Here is a 22,590-nt window from a genome sequence, read left to right on the forward strand (position 1 = left end):
GTGGCCCTTAGGTGCCTGCAACTAAATTTCTGTAATTCGAGATTTAAGTCTTCATTTTTTGTTTTTGTAAAGTAGGCAAGTAGAAGGGCAACTGCACGTTGAAGTTGAACATCGCGTGTTTTCTTGTGATACAGAAAAGAGTGTTCTTGAGTTCCAAGATTTTAGAGAGGCTTGAGTATGGTATAATTTGTTCTATTTCTCCACTTTTCATAGTGATTTTTTTTTTGCTTGATGTAGCTCTATAGTTTTTTCCAGTTCTTGAGTATTTTCACGCTAAATTTTGATGCTCTTTGTATTTTATGTATTTTTTTTTATTTGTGTGTCTGTAGATAGGCTTACTCGAGATCTCTCGAATTGATGTTTTAATGATTTTCAATCTCTAACACAACATTATTATGAACTGCATAGAAATTCTAGCCATAAAAAGTTATCAATGAACATTACACTTGGCTTACACATCATAGCCGTTATAGCTCTTTGGAAATCGTTCCATTGGTTTCTCACCCTTTATTTATTACTTTAATTTAAAAGGAAAATAGTAAAGGTTATCTCTAAAACTCAATATGTAGTAGGCAAAGTCAGCACTAATTTCTGCATTAAAAAAAAATAAAAATTTGAAAATCTTTATACCAGCTTTCCTCCTTTACCAACAAAATTAAAAAATATTGAATTGAAAACTATAAATTACTTATAAAATGCAGCAAAATATTATAGTCTGTAAAAATTGAGATATGGAAACAAACTTAAAAAATATTTGAATTGGAAATAGCTCCGAAGAATTCACTACTTTGTATTTACTTCATGCCAAGCAAACAAAACATTAAAATGGATGCAAAATAAATATAGTGCACACCTTTTTTTCAACCAACCAAATATCCATTTAACAAAACAAATAAAATCCAGAAATATGATGAAAGGCCGAGTTAAAAGTGTCCAAATTCATCGAAGCAAAACAAAAATTGCAGCAAGATCATAAACATTTTTGGAAAAACCAAGAAAAAAATCACCCATTTAACAAATAAATTATTAATGCTGCAAATTCAATCTGATGGTAATGTAACCAAACTTCTGGTTCAAAGGCCATAACAAAGTGCAGTATCATCTTCTTTAAAGTGCCTTGTTCATGCAACTCATTAATTAGCATGAAATGAGAAAGATTGTAAAATAAATAAAAAATTAGCACATTAAAAATGTCAAAGACACAGCAAATTAAACATTTCATCACCCCTAACAATAAAATCTTTGCTATTGGGATGAAGGCTTAAGACAATAATGATCCTCATCAAAATAGTCACAAGTAATTTGATTAATTATCCCAAATGATTGCAACCACATGCCTCATCTCTCTCACCACTCATAAAACAGCAATTCCTTGGATATATTCAAGCGCACTACAAAAACAATGCCCTTATCTGAAGTATTTTCTTAGTCATATTTCTTCCGGTTATTTTGGCGGCGGTATAAGATCTGTAAATGGCAAATTAGAACACTATTATGATTATGTAATAAGAAAATCTTACATATATGCAATTAAAGTAAAAGTGCAATCAATTTGGCTTCCTGTTCTAATGGAACAAGTTGGCTTCAAGCTCATGCCATGCAAGTACAAACAGAATAAGTTAAATCTGCATTCCTTCATGGTATCTATAATTCTGGTGATGAGACTAATGACCAGGATATAGTATATTTGTTCAAAACTGAATTTGCAACACCTCAGCCAGCAACAAAAATCCAATTTGGATGCATTAGTCGGAGAAGATAACTTGAGGATGAAAGCACGAGGAATGAGAACTCGAGTGAATAATTGATTGTCTTACTTGTATGATATTGGCCATAATTTTTTTTATATAATCGTGACAATTGGACAGAGAAGGTTTCAATTTACGACATATGTAGGTTTTTATGCCTTTTTCATGAAAACTATATCCCTATTTAATGCATTTTTGTATCATTAGGGTACTTAGTTTATCATTTCTCTACTTATCATTCAATGCAATTATTTTGAATGCACTAATACAATTACAGACATTTTTGAGAGCTACTCATAACAGGTGAAACACCTCACGTTATAGGCATTGTTCTTTTAAAAATTGAAGAGCAAAAAATCATGGTACAACAAAAGATGTGCACCAAATCTTAAGACACTATGATTGTCTGCCAAAGTTTTCATATAAAATGAAAAAAATTAAAAATTTCTGACAAAATCATGACATGATCCTATACATAGATCTCTACTGAAAGAAACATCGTTAATAAGAAACGAGCAATTTAAAACTATTCACTCTAAAATCTGCAGTATTGCAAAAATTATGGAGCCCCAATCAATAATAAACTAGGAAAGATTTCCGATCCAAATAAATATCTTGATACAAGAAATAAACTAAGACAGAATTCAGCCATCCAACATAATTGTCTTGCGAAAGAAGCCCTCGGACAATAAATCTCAGAATCATGTGACGTTCCAAACTCCTTAGATAGCCTGAAATTACGAAATCAGAATCAAAAGAATGAAAACAAAACATTGAGAAATAATATGATATAAATCACACTTCATTTCATTTGGCAATCACTGCCAAGACGAGAACCTAGAATGAAGTATTCATGCAAGCTCATAAGATAAATCTTTTATTCAAATAATACTTTATAAAGAGTCTTTGTCCAAAAAACATTTAAATATTATGGCATCCAAACAAAAAGGGCAAAAATGACCTTATCACTATGAAAACCTCAAACATGATATATTTAAAGCAAATTGGGATCTATTTTAAGGAAAAGTTTGCGCCAAGAGTTCTTGATACAAATGTGTATCTGGGGCCTCTGACCTATTTTTATCTGCTAGCCACAAGCCTTAATAGTAGTACCATAACCAACCCAACTAGAGTAAATCCAATAATTATCAATTTAAAATCAGGCTAAGCCCTTCGCAAATCAGATATAATAAAAATCAATTCATTTGCGTTTTAATTCTCCATTGGATTTGATTTGAAAACCAGCGTTCTCTCCCCAACAAAAAAAAAGATTTGGGGGGGGGTTGCCAATATGGTAGCCTATTCCAATTGAATAGCTTATATAAAAATTCATAAAATGAATGGTAGTCAATGTTTACTAGTACTAGGCTATTCACCGAAAGTGACACTCCAAAACTATCTCAATTGCAGTGAAGCAGACAAGGGTTGGAGGGGTATCATCTATAAGAGGTGAGCTACTACTAAATTGGATTGTTGTGTAAATTAAGCAAGGGATTACTAGAACAACACAACAGATAATGCACCAAGGTATAAAACCTTTGCCCTAAAATTAGGCAGAAGCTAAGTACTACAAGAGAAGTCTAGTTAATTAGTGGCAGAAAGAATCGGAGAAAAAATAACACATTTGCAAGAACCAAAATGAAAACTGAAATATTTAAATCAACAGGAAGGGTATTAACTATTGTTTTTTGGGCATGCCGGCAAAAGGAGTGAAGGATAGTCATGGATAGAGAGTTCATAATTAAATTGCTAAGGTGGATAAAAATAATGAGCGTGATTACATGAGTTAATAATGATAAATAAATAGATTAACCACCATAAGAAAAAACTAAGAAATAACAATAGGAGATGATTAACAGTGGGGATCTAAATGGCATTTAGATTACAGCAAACTAACACATATTTGCAAGAACCAAAATGAAAACTGAAAAACTTAAATCAACGGGAAGGGTATTAACTATTGTTTTTTGGGCATGCCGGCAAAAGGAGTGAAGGATGGTCATGGATAGAGAGTTCATGACTAAATTGATAAGGTGGATAAAAAAAACGAGTGTGATTACATAAGTTAATAATGATAAATAAATAGATTAACCACCATAAGAAAAAACTAAACGTGACAATAGGAGACGATTAAGAAACCAAGAAGAAAACTTGCTCCTCTTTAACTAAACTTTTAAGTGAAAATTTTCTTTGTTAAGAAATTAGAAAAGAAAGTTTATAAAATAATTTTCAAAAATATTGATCATGCAATATACAATAATAGCTATAAACATGTATCATAAATGTTTAGAAATATATCAAGCATATAATTACCTAAAAATATTTTAGACTCGGCTTATATTAAGAAAGGTAGGGGTAGACCTAAAAAGACTTCGGCTTATTGTAGAAAAAATGATCTTAGTCTATTAGAATTAAATGAAAAATGACACTCAATAGGATGCAATGGAGAAAAAGGATTCATGTAGCCTACCCCATTTAGTTAGTGGGATAAAGTAAAGGCTTGTTGTTATTGTTGTTGTTGTTGCTTTGGTTGTTGTAGTCTAATTACCTAAAAAATAAGATGGTGGAAGTTATATTATCAATCATTTATGATATGTTCTTAAGATAGACAAATTTGAACTTAAAAATTAGCCAAACAATGAGTGGATTAAATGAATAAATTTATTAAAAATATTGGCACAGAAATTCTATAAGACTTTCAAAGTAGATTGTATATAATGAGATACGGTGATTGAGTGAAAGCTACACAACATAACTGATAGAAAGAAATATTTACTTAAAAAGTGATAAGATAAAAGTACAATTGAGACATCAAACAATTTAATGAAGCTAAACAAAAAATAATGTAAAGAGGATAATAAATTTAAGCCAAAACTTTAGTTTATCATGATTTTATTGCGCTAACCAATTAGGCAAAATTATGCAAAATAATAGCTAAGCAAATAAATGATATTTTGATATTTTGATCGTGCTAGAAGCATTAAGAGTGACAGTAAGAACTTAAATAAAAAATAAATCAGAAAAATTAAATAATATTTTTGAGATATTATAATGGGAGAAAAAAGAATTTAACCATAAGAGAAAAATTAATAAAATATTAGATTCGATTGGCACTAACAAAGATGCATAAAAGTAAAATTTTAGTTCAAGCTTGTTTTAATACAAACATCTTGGCTTATATTTATAAAAAAATCAAGACATATGTTCAGATAAGTGGATTGAGAGTCAAAGTAAAGACTTTAATTTCATTTATGTTATTTATTTTATTAGCTTTTTTTCTTCAAAAGTTTAATATTTTCCCGTGATAAACATGCATATGATAATTGTACAAAATGCCATGTTTTCTAATGTTTTAAACTTTCTTCGTCTTTCTGTTCATTTTCTTGTAATGGTTTAGTTAGATTTGACAACTAGTTCTCAGTTTTGCTCTCTATTATGTTCAATCACACATTCCTTGGCTGATTCAACCTCTATTATTAAAATTTTGAGCCTTTAATTAGTTAAGCTTAGTGCACCTCAGGTTGTGACTTGCGATTAAGTTCTGCAGTTGATTAAGTACTTGTGAGACTTTCTTGCACTTTTGCACAAGAGTTCCAACCATGACTTTGAGTCTATAAATTTGTTGACTATATATAGTTGTTAAACTTATCTTCTAATCTTTAAGTTAGGGAATCTCTAATTTAAAAAAGGGGTTCCCAAAGAATGCAAAAAAAAAAAAAAAAAAAAAAAAAATAATATAATGTTTCCGGATTTAGTTTCCGGATTTAATTTGTTTCTACTATGTGCTCAGGTGCTAGTGAATACAATTCTTTCTATAGCTTTTTATAGCCACTGAGTATAAAATTCTAGGAATAATTAAATTATTGCTTATGTGGATTTTTCAAAATTTTTTTTATTGGGGTTTCAACTAACTTAGATGCTTATGAATTACAAAATTGACCTTATGTATGAAATTTTGTTTCTTTCATACAAGATCTGCATAGAGAAGCTCTATAACTTAAGATGCCCTCATTAGATTTAGAAACATAGCTTAACAGTCTAGCATTAGTTCAATAAAAAATAATATAATGTAAATTAAATAAAGTTGAGTACGATATGGCTTTAGAAAACTATAATATGATAATCATGAGGCTCAACATATATTCCAATATTTGCTGAAAGATATAATTTATTCAACTTTTTAAAGTGAATTTATAATTTGAAATTTTTATTCAAATATTATAATAAATTTGAACCGCAGATAGTTGAATTTACAAAAGCAAAAGTAATAATAGAAGCTTAATATTACTGGAATACAATCAAATAAGGTTCCATTTGTGTTTAACTTGTTAAAAAAAGTGAGCTTAAATATGTCCAAACTCAGCTCAATTAATGATCCAGTCAAACACTAGCATCTTAGCAAGCTGAATAACAGTTGTTTGTAAATGGAAGGCTTTTTATACACCACCAAGCAAAAAATAAAGAATAAAAAAAGCATGAACAAAGTTTATCTTATAAGAGAACCAATTCATGAATATTTTTTAATGATAAATTAAATACTGAAGAAGATTTATAATTATAACATGACTCTACCTACATCTACTTTTATTAAATCTGAATTGCAAATACATTATAATATGTTAATGAACCTAAACTTAGGGTTTAAAAAGTCAGCGAACACATATGAAATTGAAATTGAACATATGACCATATCAAAATCTAAAATTCTGATAAGAAGCATAATCTATTCCTAAATGTGAAACTGTACAAACATGGTTGTTGCAATTCATTAATCAATAGGGCAAACTATTCTTGGACATCATCTGCCAACAATATTCCTATAATCATGATGAGATTGAAATCAATTTTACATTTAGTTCTTGGTTTCTCGATTTGAAAAGTCATAATACAGAAGAGAGTTACATTGCGCCAACATTTTTAAAGATTTTTTTATGATGATTACTTCAAAGAAAACTTTGAATTTAAAACTCATCAATCCGGTCATATCTAAATCTTCATAAATCATCACAATTAAAATTTAAAACCTTTGGATTAATTTACTTTTAAAAGCATTTTTTGTTCATAAAGCAATCATATTTTGTGTGAATTTTTTTTTTAATTTTATTTATCTCTTTCTCAAAGAATTGGTATTAGTTCATTCACTAATAATTTATTTAGAAATAAAAACTACTATTTTAGCATTTGTGATTATTTACCTTAACATATTGGTCATTTACATGGTTGCATAAAAGTACTCATACAAAAATTTTAATGATTACAATTATAAGTTTATTAAAGATCAGAATTGGAGATAAATATAATTCAAATTGGGTGATAAGGTAAAAGTTTATATAGAATCTAAGATGTTACTTTGCAAAATCAACCAAAAAATTAATTACTAGAAAAACAAGACCATATAAAAAGGCAACACATTAGCATGAAAACTGTACGCTAAAATTTCAAAAATTCTGATATTAGTTTAACACTCAATTTATCTGATTTCATTTTATTTTATGCACCCGCTACTAATGCCTTGACTTCCTCTCAAAGTTCATTGCTTCCTTGGGGATTAAGATCCAACGCATCTGACTGCATAAGCAATATTAGATGATGTGATTACGTCCATTAGTGATGGTCGTTATCAAAGATATTTTATGCATTAATTTGACAGATGTAGACGTAATGACTCATTAGATTGTTTTATAGGAAGCACAATAATTATGCCACAAATTGGCTTTGCAAATATCAAATGCTCAATTAATCCTTATCAAAAGTATTTTATGAATTGATTTAACCAATCTACATTAAATAATTCATTGATTAATGCATGAAAAGCACAATAATTTAGCCTTAGTTTGCTTATAAATATCAAATGATCAATTCTTTTGAGCTCATTTTTTTCTCATTTGAAGCAAATTTAGTGAAAAACGCAAAGTTTATACTGGTCAAACATAGATTGTGTGCACTGAGATGAGTAGACTGATAGTTTGAGCGCTAAATCTACTTTAATTTATGTTATTTTATTTTAGTAGTTGTTTTATTTAGTAAATTAATGTTCTTCACTTAATAAACGTCCATAGTTCTCAAATGTTTTGAAACTTTTCTCCACCTTGGATTTGTTTTGATTCCATTTGTTGGTATAGTTCAACTAAGATTCTTTGTTTTGCTCTCTGTTTAGTTTATTCATTGGTTCTTTAACTGGTTTATTTCGTCTTTGGCAATATCCTTGGTAATTAATGGGCTTTACTTGGAATATTGGACTTAGCTTTTTTCAGACTTCCCAATAACCTTTATTCGTTGCTGATATTGCATTGCTTCAGGAGTACTGGTTCTCTCTAGCTTGCATTAATTGTTGCTCTATCGCTATCACTTGCAGCCTCTTAACTCAAAAGAATTGCAAATTTGTCCGTGTGACTTCATTGTGGTTTTGCATGAGAATCAGCCAACGGATTCAACTCCAAATGGATTTTTCATTGGATATAGCTGCCAAACCTATATTTGGATATTATAAATTGGGGAATCTATGATTATAAATAGAAGTTTCTGAGGCATGTAAAAAAAGTTTCAATAATGCTTCCTAGAGTTATTTTGTTCCTAACTGTACTAGTTGGGTACAAGCCTTTCAAGCTTGGACTGTTGGTGACTACAAATCTTTGCAAGGGAAGTCATCTCCTTGTTCCGGTTTGAGGCCCAAATTAATTTTTTGTTGATACCATTGCGTATTCCTTTATATTCTATAATTTTAGTTATCATTAGGCTTCAATAATGCTTCCTAGAGTTTTTTTGTTCCTATCTGTACTAGTTGGGTACAAGCCTTTCAAGCTCGGACTGTTGGTGACTACAAACCTTTGGGACGGAAGTTATCTCGTTGTTCAACATTGCATATTCCTTTATATTCTATAATTTTAGTTATCATTTTCCTGGCATAAGTGGATTTAGTTAAACAAACAGAATTTTCTAGCTGTGGTCAAATTCTTGATAAAAATGCAACTTTTTTATGATCTTATTTTGGTGTGTGATTCTTTCAGATGATTATAATATTGTTACCTGTGTAAATTTTGCATTTCTTTGTCTTTTTCCATCAAATGGGACAGTTAATTGTCTAATTTAAAAGTTTGTGAAATGCAAATTTCATTGCGAGTGTGATTTTGTGTATCTCATTTTAGATCAACATATATGACACTAAATAGGACGCAATGGAGAAAAAGGATTCATGTAGCCGACCCCACGTAGTGGGATTAAGGCTTTGTTGTTGTTGTTGTTGTATTAGAAAATCCTAGATCCTATAATGTCCCATATCGGTTTCAAACAAGTTACACGCATATGAGAAACACCATTAAACAAAAAAATATGCAACTACTAAGCCAAAGTTCGAATGCAAAAAATGCTAACAAAAGCTTTTAAAATAAGTTAGCTGTAAATTTACTAAGCTGATGAGAATTTGTGAATAGGGAATGTAAAAACTCATTCAGATTTGTAGCTAATTCACTAGGTTGAAAAAAAGCCGAAAGAATTTAAAGCTCAATTCCAAGTTCCATCAACCCCCCATGTTGCTAAATACAAAGCTATGCCTGAAAACTATAAAATTTAGCTTAGGCATTGTCTGAAACAATGGTCACAGCGCTTTTCGTTTTAATAAAAAAAATATTTTTTAATTTAATGGACTGTCTGACTAAAAATATTTTAGTGATACCGAAGTTAACCCAAATCATAATAGAGATGTAAATATTATTGTTGAAACTCAATGGGGTTAAAAACAAGGACATTTGACAATAAAAAAATAACAACAAAAAAATAAAATACACTCTAGGGCGATGGTGAAGGTGGTGGGCTGCGGGTTGAGGTGGTGGAATTGAGGAGTTGTAGGTCAGGGGGTTGGGCGTCAGCAAGCAGGGGAAGGACCCAGGAATGTTGGCAGCGAGCAAGTGGTTCTCGAATGATGGCAACGAGTAGGTGGGTGGAAGAAGTGAGGAAATATATGGGGATAGTCACCACCTCGAAGCAAGATACAGTCGGAGCACCACTTGTCATCGGATACAACTCTATAAATGAGAACTTGAGATGCTGATGGCTGTCCATGCAGAAAAATCAACAAAAAACTGAACCGTAAAACTAAAAAACACATAAATACTAGTAGATAGCTAGGAGAGATGGAACCCTTCTTCCTATTTGTGCGGCAGCCCTCTTTCCTAAAGTCGGTCAGCCCTAATTTTACCACAGCTGAACTGGTCCTATTCAGCCAAAAAAGCAACCTGGAAACTCCCACGTCAGTCTCCCGAGGGTGAGGTAGTTTCGATCTCATTCGTTGAAGGTTCTAGTTCCAAGTTGACGGTGATGGCGTTGCTATAATCTCCTGGGGCTAAAGAAGCTTCGACTGTGGCCCTAGTAGCACCTAGATCCCATTTTGGATCACACCGTCTCCCAAAACACAGGAGTTTTCTCCACTTGTGTGCATACATCCATATAAATCCAGTCTGCTGGCAGTAAACTACTGAGCTTCCCTAAAACTTTGTGTCACATGTATTCTGTTGAATCCTCCCAAAGTAATTTATGTTTGGCTCAACATAATATGACGTGTGGGTAACTTGAATCTCCATGAAAGGTGGTGGCCATGGCTGTGAGGTATCGAGCGTGATTTCTTGAGACACTCTTTGAACGGGTTGCTCCATGTTTAATATTGATATCTTCGTCCTGTCATCCTCTATCATCACCAAAATGAATACCATCGACGGTTCTCTGCTGGAAAAATCACTTATGATCTCAGACTCCATCGAAGTAGAAGGATGATGTGCTTACCATCCTAGGTGAACATATCGTGTCGAGTCCTACGGTAAAATTGTCACGATCTTCCAAAAAAAGGTGGCAAACATTATTGGGCACCACGTCACACCATACCAAATCCCGCAGATGACTTCCAATCGAAAACTCCACTAGGCACATCCAGTCAATGTTGACACTATTCTCCTTCAACCATGTCAGAGAATATGATCGGGAATGCCTTTAAGTCACGAGGCCTAATTTCTCCATCTTTGTAAACGCCACGTTATTGTTGCTCCCTCCATGGATGATGAGACTACATACATTCCCATTCATAGTGCAACTGGTGTAGTATATATTGCGGTGAAACCACTACAGATCCCTCATATCCTCAATTTATAGGACCCGTCGAACCACAAGCAATTCACCCTCATCCAAGCGAAAGATAATACACCTCACCTTATTCTTCAGTTGCCGCCTCGTTTCTAATCTCCTCCACGACACCCTACTTTATAAAAGACACGACCTGACTCGTAGGCAGCTGGAGGTGATGTGCTCAAATTCATGGCATCTAAAGCATTTTCAGGGAGGAACTATAATAGGTGTGTCACTCTTCTCAAGCTTCTTCTCACTCGGGGTGGTTCTATCCTTATCTAAACCAATTTTCTTAACTCCTTGAGGCGTGCTCTTGATGATGTCTCCAACTATGGGTGACTACCTGAATGACGGTATTTGTTTGCTTTGTTTCTGTTATATCTCCACCTTCAAGGCTAAGGTTTGGACATCTCCCAGCGATCAATAAGGCTGCAGATGCACAATGTTGCTGATAGTTGCAGGCCCCCCAAATAACGTGCTATGGTATGTTCCTCTGACACGACCAACTCACACTTCATCTGCAATCAGTCAAACTACGTTGTGAACTCGTCCACTGATAGATCTCTCTGTTGTAGGTGCTAGAATCTCAAAAACATATCCTGGCGGTAATGAGAAGGTAAGTATTTTCTCTGTATCTCCTTCATCATTTTTTCCTAAATAGTAATCTTGTCAATGTCCTCTATCTTTCTCTATCTCTACATGTTTTCCCACTATAACGAGGCGCTCTTCTTCAACTAGATTACTGCTAGTTTTAATCGTTCATCCTCTGGCACTTTCTTATACTAGTAGATTTGCTCAACAGAATGCAATTAGTCGATAAAGTTGTTTGGATCGATACCTCCATCGAATGCTGGTAAATCCACTTTAATGTCAAAATCCCAGTGTCCTCCATATGTTGTCTCCTCTCTCGGCCTTCTCTGATACTAAATTTTGAAGATTAGGAACCTGATTCCTCATCAATGACGTCTTCCCTATGAAATGGATTCAGATCCTCATCCCTTTCTCCCATTCGGCTCTCCAGCTTAAGTTCGAGAGTAATTTCCTCCTAGGTTCCATCGTCAATGCAAGCCTTTGTTGAAGTTGATAGATCTCATGTATCTTCTTGGTGGCATGATTAAGGTTTGGGGATTGGAATGCGTGATTGCGGATATGAAAGAAAATTTTTGATGGAAGGGTAAGGCGGATGCTAGGAAACCTAAGATAAGACTAGGGTTAAAGTAGTTCTGATACTAACTGATACCAGAGTTAACCCAAACCATAATAGAAATAAAAATATTCTTGGTGAAATTTAATAAGGTTACAAACAGGGACTCTTGAGAATAGAAAAACAACACAAACATAAAAGACACTCTAGGGTGATGGCAAAGGTGGTGGGCTATGGGTTGAGGTGGTGCAATCAGAGAGTTTTAGGCGAGGGGAGAGAGCTTGTGGCAACAAGATGGATGTAGGTGTGCGGCTAGACAATAGGTAGAGTTGTGGGGGAGGTGCGGCAACAGGTTTGGAGAAAAAGGTGAGGGCAGTAACAGTTGCAATGATTCTCAGGTTGGGTGTCAGCAAGCAAGGGAGGGACGCAGAAATGTTGGTAGCAAGTAGGGTAGGGACGCAAGAACGTTGGCAGCAAGCAGGTAGGTGGCAATAAGGTTGACAAAGAGGAGGTGGGTGGCAATAAGGCTGACAAAGAGCAGGTGGGTGGAAGAAATGAGGAAATGTGTGGAGATAGTCACCACCTATGAACAAAATTTAACTGAAGCATCATCTGTACTCGGATACAATCATAGAAGGGAGAACTTGAGACGCTGATGGCTGTCCCTACAAAAAATTCAATGAAAATTGAACCCTAAAACCAGAAAACACACATAAATACTAGTAGATGGCTAGGAGAGGTGGGACCCCTTCCGATTTGGGAAGTAGCCCACTTTTCTAGGCTGACCAACCCTAATTTCCACCATAGCCGACTCCAACTGAACCAGTCTGGTCCAACTAGGAAAGCAACCAAGAAACCCCCATTTAGTTTTTTATATAAAAAAAGCTAAAGCTAATAGCATAGCCAAACGGTAAAAAAGTGCTTTTTAGTTTAAAAAAGCTCTTTTTAGTTTAAAAAAGCATAGAAAAAATATTTTATTGAAGCAGTAATGTCAACTTTAGCAACAACAACTTTAAAATAGTGTTTTTTACAAAGTTGTTTTTAAACAAACTTTTGTAAATGCATAAGCTTAACCAAACAAAGCGTTACTCCGTGCACTGATGGCCTTATAATGGTAATAGAAATTTTTGTATTGAATAATTTTAGTTAAAATAAAGGTCATCCAATGAAGCACGGGTATTATATAAAATCACACTCAATCTAACCACTAAAATAAATAAAAAACTATAAGTCTTCCAGGAAGACAACAATTAAATTGAACTTTAAAGGTTGCATATCTGCCTAAAGAAAAATATTGCAGACTAACCAAAAAGACAAATATGAACCAAATATTAGATAGGCAATATGTCTACTGACTAAAGAAAGAACAATCTAACTTAAGTTGTGGAATGAGTCATTTTAGTATTTGTAATGCTAAATCAAGTACATTAGAATGATCAAATACATAATGATGACAACTAAGTTTAAGAATGTAGATAAGAAATGTGGTTAACTAAGAGCCATTTTTTCCAAATGAGGATGATGTGATCATCAATTCTTCCATCTCCATTTAAGAAATTTAATAATTTAGAAGCCAACTGATGCATGTTCCATGTGTAACAATATCAAGAACTTCTACATCGCATAGTCATGTTCCAACTGAGAAGTCACAACTTTTTGTGAAGCTAAAAAAATCTTGAATAGTTGATCAGTGGATGATTCTCTAATTCCTAATGTACAAGCTTACGCACTAAAAATAGAATGTATATAATGCTAGTATTTTATCACTATCAACATTATCTGCTATTTTTCAGCATGTTCTGTTATAAAGTGTATGTTTCAGGCCATCATGAGGATATGAAGCTCTGTATTCAAAATTTTTCTAAAAAGCAAAAGTTTCAAGTTACATGTAGTGAGAAGAAGACAGGAAGATATGAAGGGATTCAATTGCTTATGCATTCAATCCTAATTTATAATAATATACTTTAATAAACATACAATCTTATTTGCCCGTATTAAAATGTTAACAAAATAAAGAAAAAAAAGATGATGAAAAGAGCGGATATTCATTTTAAAGCTCTAAAGCACAGTATTGTTCACATAAGAAACTACAAATTTTACCATCCTCCTCTACAACTACCACAACATGTTGTACCTCTCTATTTAATTTTGCTTTAATGGAATTTCATTCTCCTTTCTAAATATCAGGTCATACAATATCCCTAAATAAAAAAAGAAGATTTAAAAATTCAATTTCAATAGTTCTGTTCATTTCACGACTCCTATGTTCCATCTTGACAATTCAGCACAAGTATTTGTATTCCACAACACTCCACATTCAGAAGGAAAAATCAACTAATTGGTTTAGCATCATGATATAGGTTAAATAGAATGGTTTATAAGTCATTAATTGAAACAGCAAGGTAATCTAATAAAGATAATAAGTTCTATCTCTTGGACATAGATAAATTATAAACAGCCTCCAGAACAAGAGTTATGAAACAACACAGCATAAGCTTCAAGCATAAACAAATGGCACAGTGATGGAATACAAGATACAAACAATGCTATCAAACATCAGTTCAGATGATTTCACAGCCTAGTTTCGCTTTTAGGTTTCAACTTTCATTACCATTGGAAGTTCTTCATGCAAAGCAATCTCATGGTCCAAGAAAAAATTAGAACCGCAATGCTACCCGAATCCAGCATGCCAAATTCAGATCCAGAAAAATCCAAACTCAAATAAATCAAACTAGCCAACTTCCCGTCTTCCCACATACCTCAAGGCTCTGCATCGCCCCCAAGAGGCACCGAAAATATCTCCCGCACTGGCGAGAACTCCACTAACCCGATATCCATCGCGTATCCAGAGACCGGTAGCTTCAGATCCCTAAGTATGCAGAAAGCCTCTCCCATCCGGTTCCTCGGCACGTCAATTGCCACAGGACAGTGTGGCACCCACGAATCCGGCCGAAACTCCTCCGCCGCCTCTACCCCTTCCTTCCGCAGAATCTCACAAAGCTGCGTGTGGAGCCCGAGCAGAGCCGAGGTCGGCGTTGGCCCAAAAAAGAGAACCCCTCCACCGCTGCCGCCGCCGGGAAAGGAAGCGACGGAAGAGAGGGAGACAGGGAGTGGTTCGAGGCGGGCGGCGAGGGATCGAACGGCAGTGAGGAATCGAGCGGGGTCGATTGAGGGGGAGGAGAGGAGGGTGATGTGTGGGCGAGCGGCAATCTCAATGAGCTGAGTGCTGATCTGTCGTCGGGCTAGTACGTTCCAAGCCTTTAGGACTTGGTTCTCGAGGGCCGGATCGAAGTAGAGCTCGACAGCATAGCCCTGTCTCATCGGAGTTGCTGCTTCCGTCGCAAACATCTCCGGCGCCGCTGCCGCCGAAGACATCGCGATGGCTCTGTTGTTACGGCGTCCGCCGACTCGATTTTATGGTCCGGGAAAATTTAGACGGGAATACGGACGGCGAAAATAGAATGGTAAAGGGGAACGGAGATTTACTAGGTAATAGTAGATTCGTGGTAATTAATAAGATTAGAGTGCTTCAAAATTCGGGCGAGTGAGTTGAGTTCCATTAGATCTCAAGAAAACGATCTTCATTCGATCTCAATGTTATATGAGTTGAAAAATTTTATTCGAATCTGACTCGTCTTCAACTGTTCAACCCTAATTTGATTGAAAAATTTTCTATTCCGACTCCGGATGTAGCTCTATGTGCGGACTCTAATGATATGATGACATGTGTGCTACATCGCGAAGTTATTTAGAGGTTATTGAAGTGGAATCGCGGGGGTTATTTCAGGGTTATTAAATTTAAACACATATATTTCACTTCAATAACTCTGAAATAACCCAGAAATAATCATGAAATAACATCTGTTGTTCTACTTCAATAATCCCGAAATAACACCGCAGATGATATTTTAGGGTTATTTCGGAGTTATTGAAGTAAAATATATAAGTTTATATTCAATAACCCTGAAATAACTTATGTAGTGTTATCTTATTGAAGTGGAACCGCGCATGTTATTTCAGGGTTATTGCGTAGTCCGCTGTTCAACTTTAATATTTTTTTAGGTGGGCCCGATATAATACACATAGCGGTATATCACTGGGAGTCTGCACGTAGAGCTACGCCCGGAGTCTGGACAGAAAATTTTTCTACGGAGTTGGGAACATTTCACAAAAGGAGTCAAATGACGGCCTAACCTGCATATCCTTAAATTCTTAAATTCTATAAAAAAGATTTACATACATATCGCAATTCTCATGTTTTTACATATCTAATTCCTAAACTTCAATTTTTACATATATGACATCTTATCGAAAAATAAAAACACGCATTTCATTTTTTTAAAATTAAAATAGTTATATATTTTTATGTGATATGAAGAATTTGGATGGTACAAATTTAAAATGTTAAGGACATGTAAGTGCTGCAATAAGTTTTTAAATTTAAGAAAGTGATATTATCATCACCCTAAAATAAATTTATGACTTTAAAATCCTCTTAATTCTCTAATGCACCAATTATGAGACCCAATAAAAAATAATGCATCTTGTTTATGTAGCCTTGAATGTTTAGATTACAGGCAGAACTTTGGAATTTGACCTTAAGGTGCTAATAAGTGATGCCAGGATGAGCATCTTATGTGATAGGTCTGTCCTGCTGCTATTTTAAATGAAATGATCATAGAGAAAAAATTTGTGTAGTCTTCACTTACTATTGGTCTTCATTGCTTTATGTTATGAGTTTGGTGCATTATTTTAAGGGTAAAATGGCTATAGAGTGAGATGGATATTGTCCAAATTTTTGGTTTTAGTGGGTAACTTGGTATGTATCATCATTTGAGTTAAATTTGATGTCATTTTTTTGACATGTAATGCTTTTATAGATATGAGGCGAGTGTCATCAAGTCTTTAATTGTTAGTGGGAAATGTAATCATTGTTGTTGCATCGATTTTGGCATCGCTTTTGTAATTGAGAAGCCAATCATAAATAAGAGATAAACATCATATAATTTTCACATGCTAGCAAGCAATGTGATCATTGATATTAATAAAAATTTAGCTTCTCTATTATTGTGAGTAAGGTGATTATGCATAAGATATGGGGTCATATGATCTTCAAGTATTAACAACCAGTGCAACCATCATCATCATGTATAGAAGGCAAGTCTGACGTCACTATTGTTAAGGTGTGATAAGCATTATAAATGTTAAGTCTATGTCTATACTGTGGCTAGTGAGATGACGTCAACAATGAGTTCTATTTAAGTTGAATAATTTATTAGAGTTATTTCATCATCAAGAAAAGTTACAAATGAATAGAAAATGAATCGTATATACACAATTTATTTGAGGCATTGTAGTTTTAGATTTTAGTTTCATTATCAACAATTAACAATGGAGATCATATCATTCCACATTCAAGCTGTGATTATATGATTATATCCCCTGGTTGATCGAGTTGACATAACCAAACTTATAGACAACCACTTTGATAATATATTCAATCAATAATCTATATATTTTTATATCATGTGCTTCGATTTTATAATTGCATTAGTGTTGGCAAATTGAAGTGTTGATATTTAGGTCTAATTAAATATTTTTAAGAAGAGTTGTTGACTTATAAACAAAATTTTTATATATTGATAATAATATCCTACTATATTTACATTGATCTTCTTTTTTTATAGAGGGACATTATGATGTGAATAATTGCTAAAATAGTTAAGCAATAGAGATGCAATAACTTAAAAAATCTAGAATTTTTTAGAAAGAATTATATAATAATATGAGCAAAACAATGTGATAAGAGATTATCACCATATTTAACATATTGAGGCACAAGTAAAGTGGCTTTAGACAAACACTAACTTATAGAGGTGGTGATAGTATTATCATTATTACTTGAGCAACACAATGAAATCTTATAAATGTATTGATTGCATCAAAGTAATGCTAAAGTAGGTTAAGCATTCTTTCAAATCATTAGAAGTTGTGAATCTAATTTCCTTGTCATTTGTGTGGGCTTCAAAATCCACTACAAACAACACTAGGGTAAATTCAAGGTCTAGTGTAAATTCAAGGTCTAGTGTAAATTCAAGGTAGATAACATTTTTACCCAATTATGTCAAATCTAGTCAGCCTAAGCCAACATGAGCAATATTAGACTGGCTAATTCAACTAATATAGACTATGTATGACTTTATTTAACTACTCTAAGTGTTCATCAACTTGGTGTAATATGTAAAATATTTTTTTGTTGTAACAAGCTAGTTTGAGATTTTATGGTCTCCAAATTAAATTCTCCAAATGACATTTATCAAAGTTCATTTTCTTAGTTTCCTTAAGGTATATTATTTATATTATATTTGATACTTAATTTGATTATAAACTTTAATAATATACTAATTTCCATAATAATTTTGGTTGTATTAGCTTATAATTAAAAAAATATCTTTATAATATTTCCAAGATTTATAATTTATTTCAAAGTAAAGAATATTTCACAAATCAAATCAAAATTTCATTGATTATAAAGTACTTTGTGTATATCAATATTTTACTTAATCAATTGCTTTGAACTACTAAAGAGTGCAGTGATATGATTATCTTAATCTTTTAGAATTCGATAAAATATCATTTTTCTAAAATTGGTTTTGCTAGGTAATTTTTTTACCTAATTAAATAGATATCTCTTAATTTGTGTGGAATATTAGCCATGCTAAGTAATTCTTTGACAATACTCTTCTTATTTAACATTATTTTTTAAAATATTTAAGTTTTGGTCAGAAAAAAAATTTTGACTCCTTGGTTTGGAGTAGGCTATGTTAAAAAGATGAGGTAGATAATTATATTTTTTGGAGATTGGGAAAAGAGAATATGCCATTTTAATATGATAGTTGAGTTGAACATTTTAGGCTTGAAGAAGTGCATATGGTTTTTAACTCTAACCTTAAGCTATGCTATGTTGTTAAAAATGGTGTTTAGAATAGATCTTTGCTTGTAAACTATCTCCCAATTGAATTGGTTGATATTATCACTTACATATACCTTAAATATAAGTACGATGGCACTATCTTCTAGCTTGAGAAGATATTTCTCATTTAAAGACACTTAAAAAGTATTGAGAATTTTAATTATAATAGTGTTTTATTTTCCTTTTAGAATAAAACTATTTTCACATACCTTTCTATTTCATGTAGAGCATCATCATTGTAAGCTAAGTAAATCCAAATGGTTTATAAACACTCTTATTATACAAGAATTGAATAGATTCTTAAGTTTTGTTCTTTAATGATTTTTTTAAGAAAATTGGAATCGCTTGTTATTCTTTTTAGCATTAATCTAATCAATAATGTTCATATTTATTTATGGTGCCTTAAATGAGTTATATTCTCCAATAATTTCTTTAAGGGACCCATTCCTGTTTTTTTCTTTTGTTTTCTATTATTTTGTTTAGAAAATTAAAAATATGATGGAATATAATGATAGGATTGGAGAAGTAAATTTAATTTAATTTATAAGAGAAATTAGTATTTTAAAAATTTATTCGAAGCTAATTATCGCTATCAAGTTCAAAGAAACCAACAACTTTGCTAAGCATACTTGTTCACCTTTATAGAATAAAATGCAGTATAATGATATGTTTCAATTAGTATAATCTCTCAAGGGGGGAAATGTTTACGTACAGAGAACACACGCAGCTCTTTGTACTTAATCCCCTCCCAAGAACTTCTCAATAACCTCTGCGAATGTTAGGGGGGTTATTGCAAAGTTATTTCGGTGTTATTTGGAGTCAATACCTTAACACCAGAGAAAATGTAAAGTGTAACTGCATAATGTGTAAGTGTAACTGCGGAGGGTATTGACTCCAAATAACGCCAAAATCACTCCGCAATAACCCCCCAAAAACCTTCGCAAAGGTTATTGATTAGTTATTGTGAGGGGATTACGCATGGAGAGCTGCGTGCATTCTCTGTACGTAAATATTTCTCCTCAAAAGAACACTTTGAATTAAACACTGCTTTCAACCTTAATAAACACATGTGCGCTTGTAGGGATATCCTTAAAGGTTTCAAAAGAAATATAATCTTCTCTTTTTATAAATTTATCATTAATATTTCTTCCATTATGACAAAACTTTTGTAGGAGTGTGCATTAATTGGTTCAAATCGAAAAATTGAATATAACGAAGCATATGTTTTGGTTAGTTGATAAAATAATAGTTCAACTTTTTATTCTAACTTAAGGTTTATTTGAATTTCAGTTATTTATTTGCACTGAAAAAGTATTTAATTATCATGATTTAAAACTCATTGTTGATACCATACACCAACCCATTAGCACTCTAATACTAATTTATCACCCTATCGCATGAATTTTCCGGCACACATTTTTTGCACTCATTGTTGATAACATACTCCCAATTTCAGTTATTTATTTGCACTAAATATATCTTAAATAGTTGTCAATTATATAATGTCGAGTTGTATAAACTTAGCTAAGCTTTAGTTATATATAAACATAGTCTTGTGATGATGATAATAAGTTATTTGGACGTAAGAATATGATTCGTTGATGAAATAAGAGATTGAAAGTGATTAATTATAATAACCTTGAAATAAAAGTCTTATGGAGTTTTCAAACCAAATCACATATGAACTAACCACACATGCATACCACACAATTCTAATGTATTTACATATCTAACTCCTACTTGAATAGTTAATATCACATTAAAAATAATTTCATTACTTATTTTTTAAAAGTAAATACGTTTTGATGAGCGTGTTAAAAAAATGTAGATATCAAACTTTGGTGTTCCACATTGCATGCCGAAAATATGTCAACATGAATCTTGAGAAGAACTGATTGTTCGATGGAGAGACGTCATAGACTACAGTGACAGGCAGTAAAATCGACTGTTTGGCTCTTATCCGCTCAGATCAAGTCAAGAAAAACTTGACCTGATGGACCTCGAGCTGATCGCCGGTCATACCCTGGGATGCCTTTCCTCTGAAACCTAATCGCTCGGCGACCTGCTCGGCCTAACCTTGCCTAAAGTCTGGACCGACTGGTAGACTCCCCCAACTCAGAATGACCCACTGACGAGAATATTAATCTCATATATGTTAAGTACTAAAATAACCCTCATTATTCTAATAAACAAATGACATAAATGTAATCTCACAACTACACCCCCATGTATATAAAATAAGGGATCATTTATCAAATGAAGACCAGACATTCCTACACCGGTTGATTATGATTGTTGTACTCTCTCTCTATTTCTCTTTCCTGTTAGACGCTTTATTTCTTGGACGTTTTTTCTGAACAATTTCGGATTCAACACATGTAAATACAAAACTATTGTGTGGTTTGTGTGTAAATTTCCCTATTAACATGCATGAAAATTCAAAAGCCTTCTTCACGTAAACTCTTTGTTGGATTATATGACTATGATAAAGATATTCAATAAAATTGAATTTATAAAAAGCCTAGAGAAATTATATTGATGTAGACAACTTGCTATGTGCATATGTATCATGCAAAATGACAATGTGTTGATCAAGTCAGTAGAACCAACTCAGGAAACACAAAAACTCTCTATTATTTCCAGACAAAAAACAAGAAAACAACGAATATATTAAATCATCTCTAAAAACAAAAGATATGAAAGAAAAATGGCATTTACATACATGCCACAAAATTCAAATACGTATAAATTTTGATTTTTACATTTATAACACCCAATTTCTTCATATCATATAAAATTACTCCTATTATTAACTTTTAAAAAAATGAAATACATTTTTTTGAAGCATGGTATAAATATAAAAAAAAAAAAAAGGTTTAATTAGCTGTTAGACACGTAAATATATTGGAATTGTGTGATTTTAATTCCTTCAAATAAACACAATAATAATTTTTTTGTTCAAATGAAAGCGTAAATGTCATTAAATGGAGAAAAATATGTGTCTGGAGTCTGGATGTAGTTTGTATTTAGACTCCAATAATATGGCGTCATTTGTAAAGTGGTAGGACCTAGTTTCATGAATTAAGAAAATGTGAAAAAGCTGTTTTTTTTTTTTTTTTTTTTTTTTTCCCGACTCATCCCGAAGACCGCCTGTTGCATCGAAAAAAAAAACGAGTTGTATTAAGAGAGTTCATCTTTTCATCCATTGCCCCACCCTAAAGATCACTATTTGGGCTTTTCATTGCTTTCTTATATTGATAAGAAATTTTAGCCTTTTGTAGCTGAAAGTGCAAATACAATGTGATCCCTCATCCAAATTAGTTGTGGGTTATTCTAGCGCATTGTCTTGCTCATAACAAAAGATTTCTAGACAGATAGCTCATCCTCAACATCTTTTTCAATCACCTTCTAAGCCTTATCAATAGGTATCTCTTGAGTTACAACTTAATCAAGTACCCGAGTACAAGTGGCTGAATTCTATGAAACAAATGTAGTTGCATCAAACTCCAATTTCTATTACATATATGTGGTTCCAATAAAACTGTCCACATTATCTGAGTTCTAATGTTTCAACATGTTTGGCTCATCAAATATAGCATCCCTTCTAATGACAA

At 32.8% G+C, this 22,590-nt stretch overlaps 1 protein-coding gene across 5 annotated transcripts; it reads right to left on the bottom strand.

Moving 5' to 3' along the window:
• Positions 1 to 1,156: 1,156 nt before the first annotated feature.
• LOC110023514 lies at positions 1,157 to 15,482 on the bottom strand. 5 transcript variants are annotated; one of them, XM_020722979.1, is made up of 3 exons: positions 14,763 to 15,482; positions 10,571 to 10,573; positions 1,157 to 1,467 (listed from the first exon to the last, which is right to left on the bottom strand). In XM_020722979.1, exon 1 carries the CDS (start codon positions 15,376 to 15,378, stop codon positions 14,764 to 14,766), a length of 615 nt encoding a protein of 204 aa, XP_020578638.1. In that variant the 5' UTR covers positions 15,379 to 15,482; the 3' UTR covers positions 1,157 to 1,467; positions 10,571 to 10,573; position 14,763. The 5 variants fall into 5 exon arrangements, with proteins under 5 accessions (XP_020578638.1, XP_020578636.1, XP_020578635.1 ...); XM_020722977.1 differs by lacking the exon at positions 10,571 to 10,573 and having other exon boundaries at positions 14,763 to 15,481; XM_020722976.1 differs by lacking the exons at positions 1,157 to 1,467; positions 10,571 to 10,573 and adding an exon at positions 2,292 to 2,479 and having other exon boundaries at positions 14,763 to 15,481.
• Between the last annotated feature and the right edge of the window lie 7,108 nt (positions 15,483 to 22,590).

Source organism: Phalaenopsis equestris, unplaced genomic scaffold (genome assembly GCF_001263595.1).
Source record: "Phalaenopsis equestris unplaced genomic scaffold, ASM126359v1 Scaffold000224, whole genome shotgun sequence".
In the NCBI taxonomy this organism is placed as follows: Eukaryota; Viridiplantae; Streptophyta; class Magnoliopsida; order Asparagales; family Orchidaceae; genus Phalaenopsis; species Phalaenopsis equestris.